The sequence below is a fragment of the Apteryx mantelli genome, chromosome 1 (assembly GCF_036417845.1).
Source record: "Apteryx mantelli isolate bAptMan1 chromosome 1, bAptMan1.hap1, whole genome shotgun sequence".
Classification (NCBI taxonomy): Eukaryota; Metazoa; Chordata; class Aves; order Apterygiformes; family Apterygidae; genus Apteryx; species Apteryx mantelli.
The window spans coordinates 86479300-86500294 of NC_089978.1; the positions used below are offsets into that span (position 1 = coordinate 86479300).

Sequence of the window (20995 nt, forward strand, 5' to 3'; positions counted from 1 at the left end):
GGAGGCTCTCCAAAGACTGCCATGGGTTTCACGCACTGTGAGTTTTACATTCCAGCAGGAGTAGTTGGAGTCTTTGGTTGTGCTGCTTGTGAACAGAAGCACTATATTGTTCACTCATTCACAGCTGTGATTCACATATCCTACCTTTGCAAAGCTCAGTGAGGAATGAGTTTGGCAGAGAAATATTATGAATCACCCCCCCAAACTCTTCCTTACTGTTGTAACTGCTCCACTGTGAGCTCAGAGCTGGCACTCGAATCTCTGACTGCTGTTGTCTAGTCCCCTGCTCTGTTTAACATCATTTCTTTTCAAGGCTTGTGAACAGCACTTAGAAATGTGATTCTCTTGTTTACTGTTAGAACATATCTTTATTAGAAGTGAGTAAAGCCGTATCTCCCAAATAGCATATAATCTGGTATATTCTGTCACTATTTAGCAAATAGTTGTATATTACAGAATTCATTTTTACCTTTCATTTATAAGCTTTTGTGCATGTAACAGGACAGAAATAAGATTGTATAATAAGATCTTACTTGTGATATTTCCTAATTTTGGGGTGCTTTATTTTTTTAATCTAAATATTTAATTTTATGTGGGATATTTTCTCTAGAGCACTCCTAATACAATGGTGTCTATCCTCAGATACCATCTTCAGTTATCAAACTAAAGTAACATTTAAAAAAACGATTATAATCTGAAAGGCTCAAGCATAAAGTTAAAAAATACATAATCACAAAAAATTATTCTCTTCACTGCAGAAGTAGATTGCAATTTCTCCTAATGAATTCTTGTGCTGCTGAGATCAGTATCTGGTTTAATTTAGCTGCCTTGCTCACTGGATGCTAATTTCTTCTTCCTGAGCAAGAAGGTTTTTCTCAGTTTTAATTTAACTGATAACATAGGCTTTGGCTAATAGCTGCCATGCTAAATTTCACAGATGATCAAGAGAAGCTCCAATCGAATGTTTCCTAAATTGGGCAATATCCATTTGCCCAGCTTGTCTGGCAGAACTTCAGAAGAGAAAAGAGGGATGGATACATTTGTAATCAACAGGCAGATTCTTTTCTGCCAGTAGTGATTTGGACTGCGTACAGCAAGAGCAAACTGATGGATCTACCAAGGAAGAGAAAACCATTCTGGTAATGGTGGTATGAGGTCATTGTGCCCTGGTGTGAGTGACTGCACCAAGTAAAAAGTAGAATAGGCCAATGCCTCCATGGGTCCAAAATAGAAGAAGCGTTTTGACTAAGGCTTTCTGCCAGTGTTGTGAAGACAGAGAAAACAAAACAGTGCTCTCACTGGTGAAAGTCTGTGCCCTTGTTGGCACCTAAGTATCCAGAGAAGAGACAACTGTGGGAAAACCACACTTCATAAACCCTGCTTCTCATAAAACTATTTTTCATTTACTAATGCTGACAAGTAAATTGCTTTTCATCTGCATTATCTTTGCTGAGTTTCCTCAGAATAAGATATTAGGATTTTTCTCAATCTATAGGATCATCAAGGATTACTAGAGTTGGCATTAAAAAATCCACAAAAGAAAATCTGTCCTTTCTGAGAACATCAGCAGCTATAACATTTCTAATACAGCTGTGATTTGTAAGTACTCCAAGCAGCAGACTGTCTCTGAACATCTGTTCACTGAATGTCCTGAAGAGATTAGTTTTGTACTGCATATTTCAAGTGTCTCTAATGTTGCCATTCAATACTATTATCTTTGCTTCTCTTGATGAAATGTTTCCAATGTGGTAACTTAGAAGAAATATATTTGTCTGAACGTTGATAAGTTCCTGCCTATTTTTAAAATCTGGAAGGATTTTGCAATACTTGCACCCAGTCATCCTGCTTAGCTATTCTTTTTGGCTTTCTTTTTTCCTTGCATTTAATTTTATTTCCATGGCATTTCATATAACTGGAAAAGCTGTCTGACTTTTCAGATGATGACTCTTCTTTCATTTAGATCCCTGCCCAAGATGCACTCTTTCATTAAAGTTTCAGTGACAGTTCACTAAAGTACAAAATTATATTTTAATAGGTTTGAGATGGGGCTTCATCTGGCACACTAGTTTATTGCAAATCTTAACAGTGCTATCTATCCTACAGTAAATTCCTAGGCCATTATCCTGCACATGTTTAATTTTGCAATTGTGTGTAGTCGTGTTTAAATTCAGTATTCTTTCACGGTTTTAAAGCTAAGCAAGTACAAAGAGATCTGGCCCTCAGGGTATGGGGATTACCTGACTCTGCATGTACCAAGAGGTAGCCCAAGAAAGAATCAATTATTATATAAAGCATAGTAAAATTACCCCCAAACTCAGTATAGGCATACTCTGGTTTTGATTATAGATATTCATACTTCATGAACTTTTTCACATTGTTTTATCCCAATATTACAAGTTAATAAATATGACACTGAAAGCATAATGATTTTAGAAATGAATACACTCTTCTGTAACTATATTAGGATATAGCCTTCATAAAAATTCTCTGTGTTTACTTTGAATGACCCAATGAAAAATAAATTAGCAATCAAAAAAAAAAGAAAAAAATGACCTGTGTAATCAAATTTTGCTCTTTCAAATCAATTACACTTTGAGTAAAACTCATCAAATTATAATATATACACTATAAATGTTCCTGCCTTAAACTATCCAGAGTTTTTGAGAAGGCAAGACTTGTCAAATGTATATTAGTTAAACTATATGGAAAGTATAACAATGTTCAAAAGTACAGCTGGTCAAAAATGCTTGTCAGCTTTTGAACAGTTCTGCTTTAAAATGTAGTTACATTATAGTCACATCAGATCCCTTTACATTTCCTACACAAGTACAAGGCATGGACTGTTGGTTCATATATTAAAGCATATATTAAAGCATATATTAATCAGTTCATCTATCGGTTCATATATTAAAGAATAAACAGCAGACATTACTAGGAGTTTTAATTTCAAATAGTAATATTTTGTAAAATATTTTGTCTCTAGCCATGCTTAGAGCTGTTTCAGGACAGAATAATCCTGAGTTTCATTCCAGTGTTTTTGCACCAGAGCAGAGGGAGTTGAAAATCATTTATGAGTAGGATTGGAGCTTTGTTGTAGGAAATATTTGTAAAATGTGTAGCTGACCAAGTGCAAGAGAGTGGCTGAACTCAAATTGTTTTTCTAACATTAGAGGCAGGAGTGGTTGACTTATCCCACCCAGGAGAGTAAACAGGAAAGGCTGCATCTATGGCTTTGTTCTGTAGCGGTGCGTGGCAAGGGGAGACACAGGATATGCCTAGCAGATACATGCAGGCTGACCTGAGCTCTTCAGTGCTATGCTCAGAGCTGGCTGAGACAGGAGGATGGTTGCATGAGTATATCCATATAGTTTCCAGCTCACAACTGCCTCATGTTCAGCTAACCTGGCAGAAAAGCAAAGGGCTTAGTCCTGGCCTGCACCTCTGAGTGTAGACATCCTTTGAGACAGACCTTTCTCTTGGTTGTTTGCTTGCTTTTTTTTTTTTTAACCTGAGCCGATCTCCAGTGTTAAAAATTTGCTGTGATTTAGAGCTGAATATTGAAAGGTGGCATCAGCCATAGAGTCCAAAAACACCCCCAACGCATTCAGGCACAGAAGCAGGATTTTCTGATCAAAGGGGCTGTATCCTTTGACAGACATGATGTGAAGAGAGTTCTCTATCACTTATAAGGAGAGGGAAGAGGAGGGAAGTGGCATGAAGGTTCATCTATAACTTGCAGAGGGAGGTAGAGCAATGGCAAAAAAGGTACATAATGGTAAGTCACTGGCAAGAAGGATAAGAGAGGGATGATAGGGAAGATCTCAGATCACCCACAGCTGGGACAGGGAACAGTGTGATCACTTGAAGGAGAGGGCCAAAATAGGGCAGGGGCAGCTTGGGAGATGCTCTTTATTTTGTTTATTTGAAAGATGCTTCTAACCCCTGATCTTTCCTTTTTAGTGTGCCACTGATTAATCCCCCATTTCGAACTCTCTTTGTGGGTGTTGTATCCCCACGCTGCTCCTGTGCAATCTAGTCCTGATGCACATCTACCTGACACAATGCTGAAATGAAATGAAATATGGGAAATGTTGTAGCTAGCATTGAAGAACTGATATGTCAACCCAGCCCAGGCCAGTGCCATTCACAGATGATCGTTTGGATTCTGGAAGGGTAACTACACCATTGCCCTTCACCTGAGCTTGTTAGCTTAGGCACAGGCAGCATACCTCCTTGGTCCTGGAGCTAGCTGGTCTGGCTCCTGCTTGGGATCTCTGAACTTAACTGTATTGTGGAGCCTAGTCATCTGCACAGGACACTAAAATAACCTCTGAATCATGTAATCAAATTCTGCGTTTCACCAACTTATTTCCTGTTAGTCACTGTCATCCCATCTCAAGTTGCTCCAAAGTCAATGTCAGAAATAATCTCCTGATTGCTAGTCCTTCACTGAGTTTATCTAATCTCCATTACCCTTTCAGAGCATCTGAATGCCATACAAACATTCAGTCTACGCTGCTGTAAGGTTGGAAGATATTATCTTTGTATTAGTCAGAGAGAATGTCTACAGGGGTGCTCAGCAGGATGTAGCAAAAGTAGGAACTGGACCAGATTTTTCTGAATCTCACTAAGAGACGCTCCATAGTCATAAGACTGTCATTCATCTTCCTCACGCGCACCTTCCCTCTCCACCATGATGAGATTTAATATCTAATCTCTATACTGTATAATAATATGTCAGCTGTCAACTGCCTGGAATTCTTAAATCAGGGGAAGAAGTAAAGAACTGATATAAATGGTGAAGAATGCTATTTTAACAATATTTAATCTTTACTAATTAATGCTGGCATAAGAATACAGGTAATTTAAAAATAAGATTTTATATAAGACTCAACATGATGTTGGCATCATAACATAAAATGCATGTGCATATACACAGACTAGCACTGTGTTTTAGGCCCAATTCTATTCCTATTTTAAATCCTGATTTTAGATACCTCGATAGCAAATCTATAAAAGGATTTTCAGCACGTCAGCTTACAAAGAATACAAGCTGTTTCTTTTCTCACACTGCTGTAAATGAAGGATAACTTCAGTGAAGCTGTTGTGGCAGGAAAGGCTGGTAAGTGAAGAACATCTCTAAGCAGGAAACAAAGCTTTAAAAGGAGTTTGGGAAGACCATCTTGCTCTACACTGCAAGAGGTTTCAGTAGAAGAACAGTTCCTGGGGACATGTAATAAATCATTTTGTGCTCTGTCTTCACTGTGGCCAGATCCAGTTCTCTAATCTGTGTGAGATCTCTTGTGTTCAACTCTGCCCCATCCCACGTGAAAGGCGCATTAAATTACCTCTGAGATACCATCCCCTACTGGCCGATTGCTGAGCCATGAAGACTGGAGATGAAGACTCTTTGGGCTAGCAATGACATTAAGAGTCCAGGTGTGGTGTGTGGTATTTTTTCTGTGTAGTCTCCTTTCTGTGGCTTCAGGGGCTCTAATGGTCAGAGGTTGTCCATGCTAGGAGGCCTTCACCAGAAAATGAGAATTTCTGCCTGTTTTGCTGAAAAACAATGCCAGATCCAAACTAATGCAACCCAGAGGTCTCAGGTTTCATATCTTTGAAAGTGATATCCCAAGTGTCTGTCTCCCATGAGGGGTGGGAGAAGAAAAAGGAGGTACTCACACGATGGTGTAGTGGCTGTGCAACTAGGCTGCAGCTGGCGTTATCTCTGAGCCACACTACCCAGCCTGTCCCCTGCTGCCACGCAGGTTCGCAGCCTCTCTCTTGCTCCACGACCCCTGTGCCAGGCGCAGCTGGCTGACTTGTCGCCCTTCCAGCAGACGAACCCCATCTCAGGCATGCGGGTATGAAATGGTAGAGAGGCCATGGCACAATGCTGCAAATCGGAGCAGCAGGGAGACGCAATTCTGGCTGCTGGAGAATACGAGCCAATTGCGCGTTTCTGCCTCGCAGTGTGTGAGATTTGACAGTTGGGGGTTGCTATTACATCGTAGGCCAGGCTTTAATTATAGCAGCTTTTGCATAACAAGCGATGCAGCGAAAGTACACCCCTTCTCAAACTGATGCTAAAATGAAAGGTTTGTCATGTGCAAATTAGCAGCTTTATGACACAGTGCATGTTTCTGCAGAAAATGCCTGCAACAATACTTAGTGCAATTGCAATGACATTATTGTAGCTGTATTTGGTCTGAGAAAATTCAGTAGTTAATATAATTTATTGTTGCTGCATCTCCACTCGCAGCGGTTGTTACCACTACAGTAGAAGCTGTAGCATATTGCAGAGGACTGATTTGTTTACGTTTTACATTGAGTTCATGAATTGATTAGAAGACAAGGTGGAGCATTTGCTCTGTTAAAAAACTGCAACTATAAAAATGGCATAAGGGCATAGTATTTTCCTTAAAGGAAGCTCACTTATGTGAAAGTTGCCTATGAAGTATGAGAGGGCAGTAGCATAATTGAAAATATCCGTATTATTTTAAAGTGTAAAAAAGCCCCATCAGAACAGCATGATTCACCAAACCTCTTAAGGGAAAATTATTGATTATGCTTGGGAAAGGTGAATTTTAAAATATCAAGTAAAGCCACTAAGTTACTACCTTTTTCTGTAAATTTTTGGTCAATAAGTTATCTCAAAACTGAACACTTCTTAGAATTTTTTCCAAATCTTAAGGAAAAATTTTTGAGAGGCAAATTAGCTGAACACGCAGAAGAGTGAAGGTGCAGTGATTTTTGTTTTAATTGTTACTTCCTTAAATGGAAAATATACGTTCTGTTTTGCACTAATGGCTTGACTGCAGTGACTTAAGTCTCTGTGCCTTTGTGTGATTATTTTATAATTAAGAGTGTGGCTGCCAGTAACAGTTTATTAAAAGAAACAAGTGATGGAACATTAGCCACCTCACCAAGCACCAAGAAATTTTCTTTAATTATAGTCTATGTTCTTGTAATAGCCCCTTCTGCTATTTCCCTCCTTGTCCATGAGAACAGTTTGTTAACCCTTGGGATATACTGCAAGATTCATCTTTTAACTCATGTCTGAGGGAGAAGATAATCATAGCTCCCATTTTATTATTATTTTTTTTTCTGTTTGTGTCTTCCAGGATCATATAAATCTTCCTTTGGCAGCATTTCTTGGCTCAGGACTTCAAGTGTGCTATGATATGAACTTTAGAAAACATTGCCCTTCAAAGTGGTAAGCTTTGGTGAATTCTGGTTGAAACTGGGTGTTGAGATTGTTACTGAATGCTCTGTCAAATTCCTAAGTAAAAGCACAAATGAGAGAGGAAACACCTTTTCTAATGCTCGGTCTGTTGAGTGACTGCTTCCATCTATGGAGCATAAAAGTAAGTGGATAATCTTTTAAATCAAAACTAAAAAGTAACAAAGGGGCATCTAAAATGCTATTTTTTTTTAATTTCATGTGAAGCCAGTATTTTAAAAGAAATAAACTACCGGAGGCTTTGAAGGAAATTAATGGAAATGAGGCTGTGCATTCCTGGAAAGATACCTAAAAAACAGTATACTATTTTTGGCTTTGTTGTTACAAAGAAGTGTGCATGGGCTTAGCCTGATGCGCTAAGAAGTCTACAGAAACTCACTTTACATGCATAAATCTTTGTAAAAACAGAGAGCATCCTATTTTACACACACACACACACACAACTAGATAAATAAATATATGGATATTTGTCAGATATTTTACATGATTCCAATTTTCTTCTCTATTATGTATTCCATTACTTACAGAGAAAATTGACATGAACATTTTTCCACAATCTGTTCAAAGAAAGCAGTTTTCCTCTATTATGCCATCTAATTTTTAAAGAAAGAGGTCAGAGCTAGCAAATAGCCACTATTATTTGTTAGCTGTTTTTCATGTATTAGAGGTATTAAAAAGCTGGAAAACTGCAAACCAAATTTTACAGTTCACTAAACATTTCTCCTGTTTTTCTTCGAGATGGAACATCTTCATGAATGCAACAATGCAAAGAATAATAAAGGATCTGTATCTCTCAGCAGGAGTATTTACAGCAGGAGTATTCTAAATTTATATATGAAACTACAAGGTTGTCAAGTACATTCCAAGCATGCTTGATGCAATGGGCATGAAACCTGCCCAGCCAGTTACTTGTCATCAATGTCTTCTTTCATTTTGCAAAGAAAGTAAATAAAAATAATTGTTATTAGAAACAATGGATGAGATTCACTCAGACTAAGGCAGGGAAATCTAAATTACAATTTTCCAGCCAAACATTTCCTAGTGTTTCTGAAGCTTCACTGAGTGATATGCAGGATGTTTTTATTGTCAATAGGAAGCAGCTGTCAGCCAGGTCTTATGCCCTTTGGGCCAGGACAAGTTTAATATGATCTGAACCCTAGGATAAGTGAAATAATGTACAAATCCTGGTTACTCATCTTTGGATTGTACTGTTCAAATGCAAATAGTTCCCAGGATCCCCTAAATACTACTTGATGGGCGAGTGAGGAGTTAACAGGACTGAAGTTTGTCAATTGATACGCAGAAGAACTGATAGCACAAGAGCTGACGTGCACAAAGCTGCTGAACAGAGGACTTAACAGGACTAAAGTCATCCACCAACCGATATGCGCAAGGACTGATATGCGCAAGGCTGCGGAATGATTAACAAGACTGGAGAAGTGAAGTCTGCCACCTGGGATCTGCACGGACCCCCGGGGAGGGGAGAAGCAATACGGAGGTGCTGTGGTCTTGCCTCGCTAGCAGGGTCCTCCCGAGCAGACAAACAGACAGTCCTGTGATTGCGAAACTTGCTAAAAGTCACCAAAAGCGGTGTTTGCCCAGAGCCCCAGCCGTATAAAAAGAGACTTGGGAGCTAGGAGAGTTTGAGCAGGGACGGGAACGTGACCTGATCATCCTCTCCGGCTGGACCGTGAGTATTTTCCCCCCTCCCCTTTTCCTGGGACGCTGGGTTAAGGTAACTCCTCGAGGTTGAGAGCCCTCTCACTAGGAGAGTGAACAAGAAGGCTTTCAAGCAGGGATAAGCAGTCCTTCCAATTAATAACGCAGTAATCGACGGTTTCGGGTTATCCTTTCTAAATTAGTAACTGATGGTTTTGCATTACCCTTTCTAAATTAGTAATCGCATTATTTTAATGGATCTTACTAATCCAAGAACCTGTGTGAGGAAATAAACTTTTTATTATTATTATTATTATTATTATTATTATTATATTACTGTCTCAGTCATTGCTATCGAACCTTCATAGCGTGACAGTGCAACACTACTATAATATGAGGGATTATTTACTGGTGACTGTGTACTATATGTAATATTATGCATGACAATTTATACTGATTACTTCACTCTGAAGAAGTAAAAAAATATATCTATCGTACATATTACTATTGTTCATATTAGCAAATCTTTGGAAGTAGTATTTTTTTAAATAACACTTCCATCTCCCTCCCACACTTGATTAAACAATTGTTTGTAGGACTGCTTGCTGGGTGTTTTTAGAATAAGTCATTGCATTATGATTATTTGGGAGAGGAGGGAGGAAAGAAGGACCACACACTAATTTAAAACATACTTTGATAAGTCAAATTTTAATCCAGTTTAGGTCACTGATATTATTTTTTCCAGAAAGCGAACAATAAATACTTAAATTGTTTCGATTTACTGATAAGTAGGGTTTCATAGGTATAGAAAAGCTTTGTAACTTATAGTGCCATCACAACTTCCCTGTAGACAGGAAAGTTTAAACTATCTTCCTATGATACTTAATGGCTTCTATTATCAGCGAGTGCCTCTCAGTCTGGACTAATGTACCCTCACGAGAATTTTAAGGCATGCAGTGACCATCTATACCATTTTACAGATTGATGTTGAGACACACTGGACTATGTTGGAACTGCTTCCTCTGGCACCTAAGATGGATTAGAGTGCCCCAGTAAATGCTGGGTTTGGGAGAGCAAGTTGGGGGGTGGTTTGACAAGGCTACTGAGACAACCTCGGAGATCACTGCTGCCAGCGGGGCGACCTGTTCCCTCCATCCCCTACTTCTCGTTTCATGGTCCGACTCTCTTCCTTCCACTAGATCTAGAGTTCGTCTGACCCAGCTCACTGAATGGTTAGACAGCTCGTCGTTGTTGCTAGTGAGTATAGCAAGCAGATCGAGCTCACCGAGTCTGTAGCAAGTGCCGCAGCTGGTGAGTGGTCCTTTGGGATTGGAGTGTGGGAAGCAGCATGTTCCCATCAGCCACACTGCTCAGCTGAGTTGTCTCACTGAATTGTACCTGCAGACTGCCTACTAACCAGATTGCCACATACTGGAGATAAGTAATCTCATTGCCATTATCCACTGTGCACAGTAGACACGTAGATACGACTTCCCAGGGTGCCCCAGCCTCAGCTGGTAAGTGCCTAAGGACTCTCACAATTCGGAGGTGGACAGGCAGACACCTGAGCTCCATCTGCATCCCTCCGAAGGCCTGCTCAAAGCCGTGGGGTGTACTCAGCTCACACCTTACCAAAGGACAGCACTGTCCTGTCCACTTTTTGCAAAAATGAGAGAGACAGACTTCCCTGCCTCCTCAGCTTGGAGGGGTTCAGTTCTGTAGAGTCTTGAGGATTATGCTTTGGAGATTACAATACCAGGCTGTGGAGTGGTTTTGAACAGAGTCACTCTCTTTTCTGATAAGGAGGGGCCATGTGGATAGAGGAACATAAATTTTACCAGTCAAAAAAGAAGGGAAAATAGCCCCCTTCTCCACAAAAGAAGAGGCTGTGGTTTTTTTGCAGTAACAGCTGTAGTGGCTGGTAAGACAGACTATTGTTTTCTGGGACAGTGGGAATTTCCTGGGTGCTGAAGGTTTCATGCCCGATATCTTGCACTACCATTGTCCACCTTGGAAAAACTTAGAAAACACCAACAAAGGTGGAATGGAGTCTCCTGGGGTGTTGGAGAAGGGAGTATTTGTTACAGATGAGACATAACAAGTACTGAGCTAGTCAGTTATCAATGTGCACCTTCAGTCAGAGGAAAATGCACAAATTATCATCAGTGTTTTCTTTTGCCCATCAGCGTAATATCTTTCTCGTTCAAGTTCAGCTGTAAGACAATTGTTCTTCCATAAACTGGTTTGAAGATATTAGTCCATCTTCATGATAGTGGTATAATTACGCATGCCAATAGTTAGATAAAGCACTAACTTTAGTGCACATGTATGTCATCTTCACGTTTCTGGTACCATTTTCTCTGACCAGTACCTGGCACCTGACTGAAGATACAGAAAAGGTACAGTGACATCTTAGGACTTTACAGGTAAAGAATCGAGCAACCTAGATGGCATTTACTCTGTTCTGTAGAGCCTTTTCAAGAGGATTTGCATAGTTTTACCTAGTTACTATGGGTTTTGCCACTTTAAGCCTGGCTACAAGATTCAGTTTCTGAAATACAATTTCTTTGCTTCCAAACAGGATCTTTTAAAACCAGAAAATACTATGACAATCCATTGTCCCTAAAGGAACAAGGATTTCTCCATTAATAGTCACCTTACACTCTATCCTTAAACATAAGGGTGAATTATCCACCCACCAATAATTTGCAAATAACAACCCACTCAGCTTTCCAACCACTTAGAGGACAACCACATGTACTTGTTTCACATTAGAGGAATTAAAGGTTTGCATGTTTTGTGCAGAAGAGAAGGCGACACAGATATGCATGGTGTGGAGAGGATAAAGTAGTACTGGAAAGAAATAATAGCTTTTGGTTACAAGGACAGAGGTGATGAGTTAGCAAATGTTTTTTGGCTTTATAAATTAAATTGAAGCAACTTTAACTGGAGTAACCCTAACCTAGTATTTTCTAGTAAAAATATTATGTAAAAATATTACGTTTGCTTTTTACATTTTACCAGAATGAATAATAAACAAATATATATAAATTAAACATATTTACTTCCTAACTAACTGGTTTGTATTTTAGGAACATGATTAACAACATTAGCCGCATGTTGCTAATGATATTGCAAGTGAATAGCAGATAATCTGATTTCTCCTGGGCCAGGCCTCATCTCAGCACCAGAGCTGCTGTAAACAGTGTAGTTTATTGTTTACTTTTTCTGCAACTCATCTGCATTTACAAAGATCACCTTCAGTGACAGCTTCAAGTTGATTAGCTTATTCCTAGAAATGCCCCAAAGAACTGCTGGGAGAAAAGACAACACTCTGAATAACAAGGAGAGTCCCACAACCATCCTCTGTGCCGTGATTTATCCAGCACTCCCATCTTGGGTCATGACCTTCCTGATTTTAAGGAATAGCTTGACCTATAACCAGGAACATTTACAGTAGCAAAGTGGAACACGTGCATAGTACATTAGACAAGATCCTAAATTAAAACCTACAGAGGAGCGGTAAAGAAGAATTTCATCTCCATAAACAGGGGGTTCTTTGCCATTTGTTTTACAGCAAAAACGAGAACACGGTGATTTTGTTGTTGTTGTTAAACTGTCAATGCTGACCATTAAGACTCCTCTTAGAATGCTACATTCTTGTATTTTCTTCCTCGAGCAGCGTGGCGCGGCCTCGGGAGGAGGTGGTGCTGCCAGCAGCAGGGCTGTTGCTGAGGGCGCGCACCTCCAGCCGCGCCGGGCAGAGCGCGACTGAAGCGGAGGTCCGCGGACGCAGCCCGCACGCCGGGAACAGCGGTAAAACTCTGAGCCCTTTGCCGGGAAGTCCCGCCGCTTCGGCTCCAGGGGCGGCGGGAAGCCCTAGGGGGGCTGGACCGGCCCCGTCCTCAGCCCGGCGCGGCGCGGCGCGGGGCGGGGCGGGCAGGGCACGTCCCGCCCGGCCCCTCCGCGGGGAGGGCGGCGCGGGCGCTTCCCTGCGGCAGGCGCGGAGGAGGAGAGAAGCGGCGGCGGCCTCCCGGCGGAGGCGGCCTCCCGGCGGAGGCAGGCGGCGACCTCCCGGCGGAGCCGGCGCGGCGGCCAGGGCGCTGCGGAGCCGGCGCGGCGGCCGCACCGCGGAGGCGGGCGGTGGGGACGGCACCTTCCCGCCTCAGCGCCGCCCCCCGCGCCGCCCCCCGCGCCGCGGGCGCTTGGCGCCCCGCGCAGCGACCCCCATGGAGCCGGGCCCGGCGGGGGCCGTCGGCGGCACCGGCACCGGCAGCGGGGCGCTCTTCCTGCCCCTCAGCGACAGCGAGCAGCAGCGCTACTCGGAGCTCTTCGCGCGGTGCTGCCCGCCCGGCGCCGCGGCGGCGCCCCCCGAGGCGGCCGCCGGGGGCAGCAGCGTGGGCGAGCTGTTCCGGGCCTCGCAGCTGCCCCCGGACACGCTGCACCAGGTGCGTGAGGGCCCCGCCGGGGTCCGAGCGGTTGGGGGGGTGCGGGACGGAGGCGCCGTGCCCGTCCCGCAGCAGAGGGTCCTGCCGTCCGCGCTCTCGGCGCCGCCGGGGCGAAGGGACAATTCAGGACGCGGTGCCTGCGGCCCCGTCTGATCATTTTCCGTGTAATAGGCTGCTGCCAGCGCAAAAACACTGTTAGAACCGCGCATTCATTCACATGGTGACGGCTGTAAATGATGGGGGGGGGGGGGTTGAGGCTGCTTCCTACTCTTTTTTTTTATTATTTTGTAGACAAACTACTAATATTTCTCATGTTCAGTGTTCGTATTTATTTTTCTTTCTGATGTTTATCTGTGAGGGATAGGTGATGCACTGTTTATGATTTTGCACTGAGTCACTGGAAGAAGTTTGTGCGTAGCCCCGTGGGGTATATGTGCAGTCTCCCAGGTCGTTACTTCCATGTGGCTCCTCAGAAGGACCTCCTAATGCCATCAAGACAACTCCGTTCCTAGGTCTCTGAATGCTTTCCATTGATTTTAAATTTTATTTGTGTGTCTTCTCATCAATTTAAAATGTTTTGGTGGAAGAGAAATCTGTAAGTAAAATGATGTCATACTGTTTATATGTCAATACTTAAAAGCAAATACATTTTGGTAGAAAACGAGGCTTTCAGACTAGTCGAGTTCTAGAAGAGACTCGCAGGAGAGGTTATGAGGGCAAAGACCTCATTAGTTTTGAGGAGGAGCTTGGTCAGTTTGTGAGAAGGTTTCTCTGATGCAGTTTCCTGTGACAGTGAAGACCTGGACTTGGTCTTTTCCACCTGTGGATTAGTATTTTGACTAATGCACTGTAGTTGCATAATGCTTCTGGGAATAAACTAAATGTAGGTAGAGTAATGCTGATTTTTTTTTTTAAATAAGGTATAAGGAATTTTATTCTTCAGTGGTTTTTATTTATCAAGCAGGAAAAAATCACGTCAAAATTGTGCTGAGGTATAGCTAATACCTGGCCATGGTCAGAGGGTACTAACTTCCTCTGTTCTTCTTCCTGAAAACTGTCAGGCCATTTCTTAATGACTGTATGTTATATAAATTTATATTACACAAGTAATTCTGAACTAAAATGATGATAGTTTCTTACCTGAGCAAGCGTATTTTTCCTCTCTGAAGTTGCACTGTTGACCTGACGTGCAAAAAAAAAAATGTTATCAGGCACTGTAGTACTGCTTTGTTTTGAGTTAGACTGTGGTCTTAGTCTTGTGGTGAATTCAGTGATGAAAATAGAGATTTAGACCCAATAGTAGGTCTTTGCTGAGAGGAAGAAGAACTCATCTAATTTCAAACATGAAGACATATTTAAGAAACTTACTAAAGCCCAGTCAGCAAATTTCTGTAACTTTGGTATTAGTAATTTCATTAAAGCTTTTTCCAAAGAGGTATGGAAAAAAAACCTCTTATTTTTGCTACGTAGATCTTTACCATATCATTTAAGTTATCATATCGGTATCATGACATTTTGGGGGAGTTTGTGTGAGCTTTTTTTCTTTTTTGACTGCAGCGTGTAACTCAAGCCTGGCAATATTGTCTTTTTTGTTCATCTTGTTGCTTTTTACTATTTTAGTTTATTCCCAGGTATATTTATGATGTGCAGAGAATGTTTCCTGGAAACAAATCTGTAATTGGCTTTAAGAATACTCAGATAATAAGGCTTTTGGGGTTTGAGGCCGTTTCTCTTCCTCCTTCCTGCCCTCCCCCTCTTGTTTGTATGACATTATTCACCATGGAGTTCTGGTCTGTGACTAGAGCTCCCATCCTCAAACCGCACTATGGTCCAGTATTCGTACTAACATTTACAGGAACTTAAGAAAAAATAATCTAACATAATGTTAAAAAAAAAAGGGGGGGGGGAAATGTGGATGTTCTGATGGAAACTCCCCCCACAATATTGATTGTCGGAGATTTGCTCATCTTCTGAAAATGCAATCCAATAGTTTCTGTTTAAAAAAAGGTCACGTTCTAACAAAGATGGGAACAAGGCATAATGGTGCATGGTATCTGTTTTCTACTACTACAGGAAACACCCATTTTAAGCAGAGGAAGCTTGTTTGCATTAAGATACATGTTTCCTTTGAAATAATTGGACAGTGAAAGTTTTCTTTAAAAAAGGAAAAGAAGACCATGCTTTTAAAAATCCCCATGCTCTCACAATTAGTGCTTAGTATGCAGGTGTCACTACTGACCCACTAAGTAATGGTTATGCTTAGTTTTGTCAGGTCAAAAATGTGGAGATTTGGATTAGAAACCAGTTTTGGTTTTCAACTAAGCCGAGTCTGCTCAGGCCAGAAGGTGCTTAATGCCATTCTCAGGTTTTTGTTTGGACTAAGAGGCAACTATGTACCATTTCATAAGGTATGTGCAATTTACAGATTTTTATTCTCAGGGTATTCACTGGCGAGTAGTTTTACAGATTAATATGGTTCCAGAACTGGCATTCAGTGCCATGGCAAAATCTTGAACCTGTGCTGTTATCTTCAAGGATTTATAGTTGTGTAAGAAATGGGATAAAATTTGGAGAAGGAAGAAGCCTTTCATTATACAGCATTTGATCAAGATTTCTTGTTGATCAGGAAGATACTCTCAAATGTCAAGGGAAAGGGCCTTCCACACTCTTTAATTGTAACATTGAGTTTTGCGGTCTAGACAAAAATCAGGTGGGTGCACGTAGGCTGGAGGGCTGTTGTAGAATATGGCAACGGCCGTAGGGAAAAACAATGGCATGTGCTTCCAGGCAACAAACAGGCAAGGATTTTGTTTTGTTTTAGGGTTAGTTGCATGATTCAAGAGGTTGTTTAGGTGAAGCAGGCTAGGTAATAGAGAACAGGGAGGTAATGGGAGAGAACGTGCCAGCAAAGGAAATGCTGGAATAAATTGAAAAAATCCAAGAGCAACCAGGTCAGTAGGAGCAGATGGTGTGCACCCAAGAGCTCTGAGTCTTGCTAAGAATGAAGTGATTGAACTTCTGCTAAACAGAGTTTTGTTAAAATCAGCTGTTCTGCTGAGCAATAGAATACAGCAGAGATTGTACCTGTTTGACTTTTTTTAAAGAAAAGATTGAAGAATTACTAAGAATTATTTCAGTTCTGAAAAAATGGTTGAAGTTGTAACTAAAATTAGAATTCTAAGACAGTTTACAGGACTGAACTGGATATGACGGAACAGAACAGCATATTTTTTTGAACTATAATACCTCCCTTGTGTGCTGAAAGTCTTTGACTATCCATATAATGTGGTTAAAGGCAGAACCATTAACATATTTTATTTAGACTTGCACAAAGTCTGTGGCAGATCTTTCACCAGAGGCTTGTAAAGTAGCTCTGTAAAATGCCTACAGTCTGCTGCCTGAAAGATCCATGCTAGGATTGTTGGGTTTTTTTTATGTCAAAGAAGGAAGGAAGAGACTAGTCATGCGACATGCAGTTATGCAGACTGTCAGAAATGGAGGAAACTGAACAGCATCAGGTGCACTTAGTGGATTTACCCATGTTGGTCAAATTCTAAATGGTGTTTCCTATGTTTTGGCTCATAATACAGGAAAAAGGAACCAAATTTAGCCCAAGGAAAAACATTCTCTAAAAAATAAACATTCTGAACTCATTGGGGTTGCAAAGATATCACTGAAGCAAAGGCGATCCCGAAGAATACTTTGTTACATAGAATGATATTGATAACACATTATTAGGGGAGAAAGAAGGCAAAGGGACGCTAGCAGGGCAAAATGATTACATGTTGGAGCAAGAGGGACTGCTGATGACCCTTAGTAGATGACAGCAATAGATTAGCATGTCCATAGGAAAAAACTATTTTGGGGATTTGTAGCTTTTTTTTTTTTTTTTTTTTTTTTTTTTTAGGACTCTGATTGGTTAGGTGGATGGCTATGCCCCTTTGGTATGACCCCATTGAGAAAAATGAGATGGTGGTGATCTCAAAGGGTGTATGCAAAGCTGAGGAGTCTGTCAGGTTGTCAGTAATGGTTCATTACATTTATGCTCCCTGAGTGTATTAGGATGTTGATACCCCACACTAATTGCTGCGCCCCAGGTGGCTATTATGGTTGTTTTGCATTGTCTCGTTTTGGGCAATCAAGTGTGACCTGATTTTAAAGCTAAGCAGCAGTGAGTACAGCATCTGCTGCTTGGATTACGTTATCCCAAAACGCATTTCATTAGGTATACAAAGACTGATCTATAGATTCCATATAAAATAGTACTTTATGTAGTTTTCACCCACTGACTTGCAAAGGAGAGGTATCGTGCTAGTTTTAGTATTTATCAGTATTACTGTGTGTGTCTGAAGATTCTTGACTGAGAAATTAGGGAGCAGGCTGATAGGACTCAAGTTTTATGCTGAAATACTTCTTCTTTTATGTTAGTTTTTGATTTACTTGATTAATTCATACTTTGTTGTATGATGTGTACATTTAAATTAATTTCCAGTTTTATTAACCTTAATCTTATTTGTAGGCTTATATCAGCAGAGATCCAATTTTATTAAGAAAATGCATTATTTCCTCTATGAATGAACGAACTGCATTATTTTGAGCTCCAGGGATGCCAAGTACTGACTGTATGATGCTGTAGCTACACAGATGCTGCATTATTTAGTTGGAGCTCTCCTTCTAGATCTGTGTGAATAGAGAATGCAGACCAGTGATCTTGCTTTTCTTCCACATGGTTCGTGAGTTAATTTGTGTTTACGGTGACTTGTTTCCATAGTTACAATGAATTTTTTTAACCATTTTGTGTGCAAAAAGCAGAAGTGTGAATTTATTTAAAAAATTGCCAAACTTGTATTTCACTAGAGAAATGCCAGTAAGGTGTTGACTTTTGTTTACATTTTTTTTCTTAAGCCTAAATTACTGCCTGTATGATAGCAGGAATGGGATTATCTGTCAGCCTAAAACCTTTTCCCTAGACAAAAAGAAATAAGAACTGTGGCTAGAATATGAGCTTTTTGAGAGAGGGAATTCTGGATTTACCATTTCTTTATGAAAGATAAACTTAACTCTGTTGTATACCGTTACGGAATTTGGCGCTAAGTTGCTCTTAGTCTGAAAATGTGATTTAGAAAACTGAATAACAATGAGTCCATCAAAAAAGTCATGTTGGGTAGGAGTACACATGGAGAAATCGCATCCTACTGCCATCTTTAGGTGAGGAAGAAACAAAAGGGGGGTACAGTTTGAGTAAGCAGTATAGCAAGAAGAGAAAAGGAAAACTGACATTTCAATACCAGTAGTTCTGGCCACAGTTCCCTAACCTGTCATTGTCTTTTTAGAGTCATAAGCTGTATTTATGTAAGTAGGAATATGCAAAATCCAGATGTAAATAACATAGTAGTATTACTTAAAAAAACCCTCCTAAATTAGACCAAGGTAAAGGGTAATATTTCTCATGAGGCAATCTTGATGATATGTTCCATTAAGAAACATTCAAAGGTCCTAGTACATCTCTTAAACTATCATAGACATAAACTCTTATGTGGTTAGTAGTTTTGAGTGCCTCGGAGTTGAGCTACACAGTAAAAGATTTCTAGATGCTGGTATTTCCTCTTTCTCATGTGTGTTTCAAATTGGTCTCTAAAACCAGAGACTTCCAGAACTGCTTGTCATATACTTCCAACACGATGGTGAGAATTAGCGTGATCAGGGTCTGCCATTTTAACCTTATCTTCCAAAGAAATAAAAACTCGATGTGCCAGTAATCTTCAAAAACTATCCAAGAGGGATGGAGGTAAAAGATCCACTAGGATGAAGAGGAATTTATGCTCTCATACTTCATGACAGATTGCTGTAAAATGATCCAGGAAACCTAAATTCTTCTCTGACTTTTTTTTTTTGTTGTTGTTGTTACATATGTTTTTGTCGTGGCAGTCAGATAAGTGCGGTGGGTTCACTAAACCCTCTTTTAAGTGTGCATCTACAACATTATGCTGTCAATATTCTAAAGTTTATATCCATGTTGATTGATCTTGTTCATAATCTGTTTTGCAAGGGAGGGATTATGCATCGAATTCATCTATTTTAATGGCTGCATCTAGTGCAGACACCCCCACAAAGAAGGATTGGTGTAAATTCTGAGAACATGAATTTAGTTGAGCTAAACTTAGCAAAGGACTGGATGATTTTCAGAGGTGCCTTCCAACCCCAACTATTTTGTGTTTCTGTGAAAAACACAGCTTGCTTGCTAGTAAAAACAAAAATGTTGCTATGCTTATTTAAAAAAAGATTGTACATGCTTTAATGATGACCAGCTAATAAGATCTTTATCTAGAAAAATAAGTAGATAGTTCAAATACAAACCAAAAGTAAAATTAAGGTCATATCTCTTCAGGCTTATGTAATGTTTTAAGTAAGTTCTTTCTGCCATTGAATCTGTCCTGCATGGATTAAGGTTAAGATGCTTCATGTTGAGTATTGTTTTAGAGTGGATGGTCCATTTGAAGAGGAATTTTAAGAAGTTGTCTCTGAGAAGTGCCCCTCCAGCATGTTGTCACACCATGTAGAGCATGTCTACGTTGTGAGGCCAGCTTGAGTACTCTAAGCAATGCTGTAATGTCACTTAACCTGGGTGGAAGCAGCTGGAGTAGGTGGACACTGCATGAACAGATATTCCTGAGTCAGCATTGCCTCTCAAACCGTAGGCAATGTTAAGCTAGTATAAAACTGTTTTATAAAGGGCTTTAATGTGCTTTAACTGAGAGGCATGGAGTTAAAGTAGATCAGTGGAAGGTGCTAGCTTTCAGAGTACTCCCACCCAGACAAGTCTACTTATGAATGTTGGGGGGGTGGGAAGGATTGAACAAGAGGAAGGGGCTATGATGAACTTTTTGATGGGTTGAATGGTAGAGAGACATGCAATAGGACATGAAATATCTCCGCTTGAAGCTAGGCCTACTTTAAACTAACAAGAAATTGCACTTTGACTGTTACATGGTCTCTTTGTACCTGGGTGAGTCATTCATGGGACTTTCTAATGAATATAAATTAAGGAGCACAGTTACAAGAATGTCCCACTTAGAGGAGCACCTTTAACAAACATATTTTGAAAGAAAAGTCTTGAGAAACTTTAAGTAGCATGGCTATCAAAGCACATTTTTCAGTCAGTGCTTTCTTCTGCTGCTTTATTTTTGAACTCCACAGATTTTTTCAAAGCCACAAGCAGTCTTCCCTCTCAGAAAAAGCTGCAAATGGTCCTTGTAGTATCTTGTGTTTGTATGTGCATAATCCTGTAATCTGAATGTGCAGCTTGTGTCGTCCTGTTCTTTAACAGGGGATGGTAAGGAGCTAATCTTTTGAACAGAGCCATATTTGAAACACTGGATTCAGATTTTATAATTACTGTTGGCTTGGTGGCACTGAAAATTTAGAATCGGCTAATGGGAAACACTAGGTGCAGAAGCTGAACTAGAATTGAGACTGTAAAACGTGGCCCTTAGTGTCTGCCTGCTCATTATGATATGAGTCATGAAGCTGAATTATACCTTTGGTAGCAAATGTCTGTAAAGAGTTACTTTTTTGTTATTATTATTTTAAATTTCAAGGTTTTTGGCATCACCCTTTCAGATTCCCCCCCCACACACACCCCCTA

The 20995-nt window shown here is 40.6% G+C and overlaps 1 protein-coding gene across 4 annotated transcripts in view; it reads left to right on the forward strand.

Moving 5' to 3' along the window:
* The first annotated feature begins 13112 nt into the window (after window positions 1-13112).
* Window positions 13113-20995, forward strand: part of REPS2 (RALBP1 associated Eps domain containing 2) — a 125407-nt gene continuing 117524 nt past the window's right edge. For all 4 annotated transcript variants that reach the window (XM_067297023.1, XM_067297011.1, XM_067297017.1 and 1 more), the window contains exon 1: window positions 13113-13350. In XM_067297023.1, coding sequence (XP_067153124.1) covers window positions 13132-13350 — 219 coding nt within the window. In that variant the 5' untranslated portion in view covers window positions 13113-13131. The remainder of the gene's footprint in view (window positions 13351-20995) is intronic.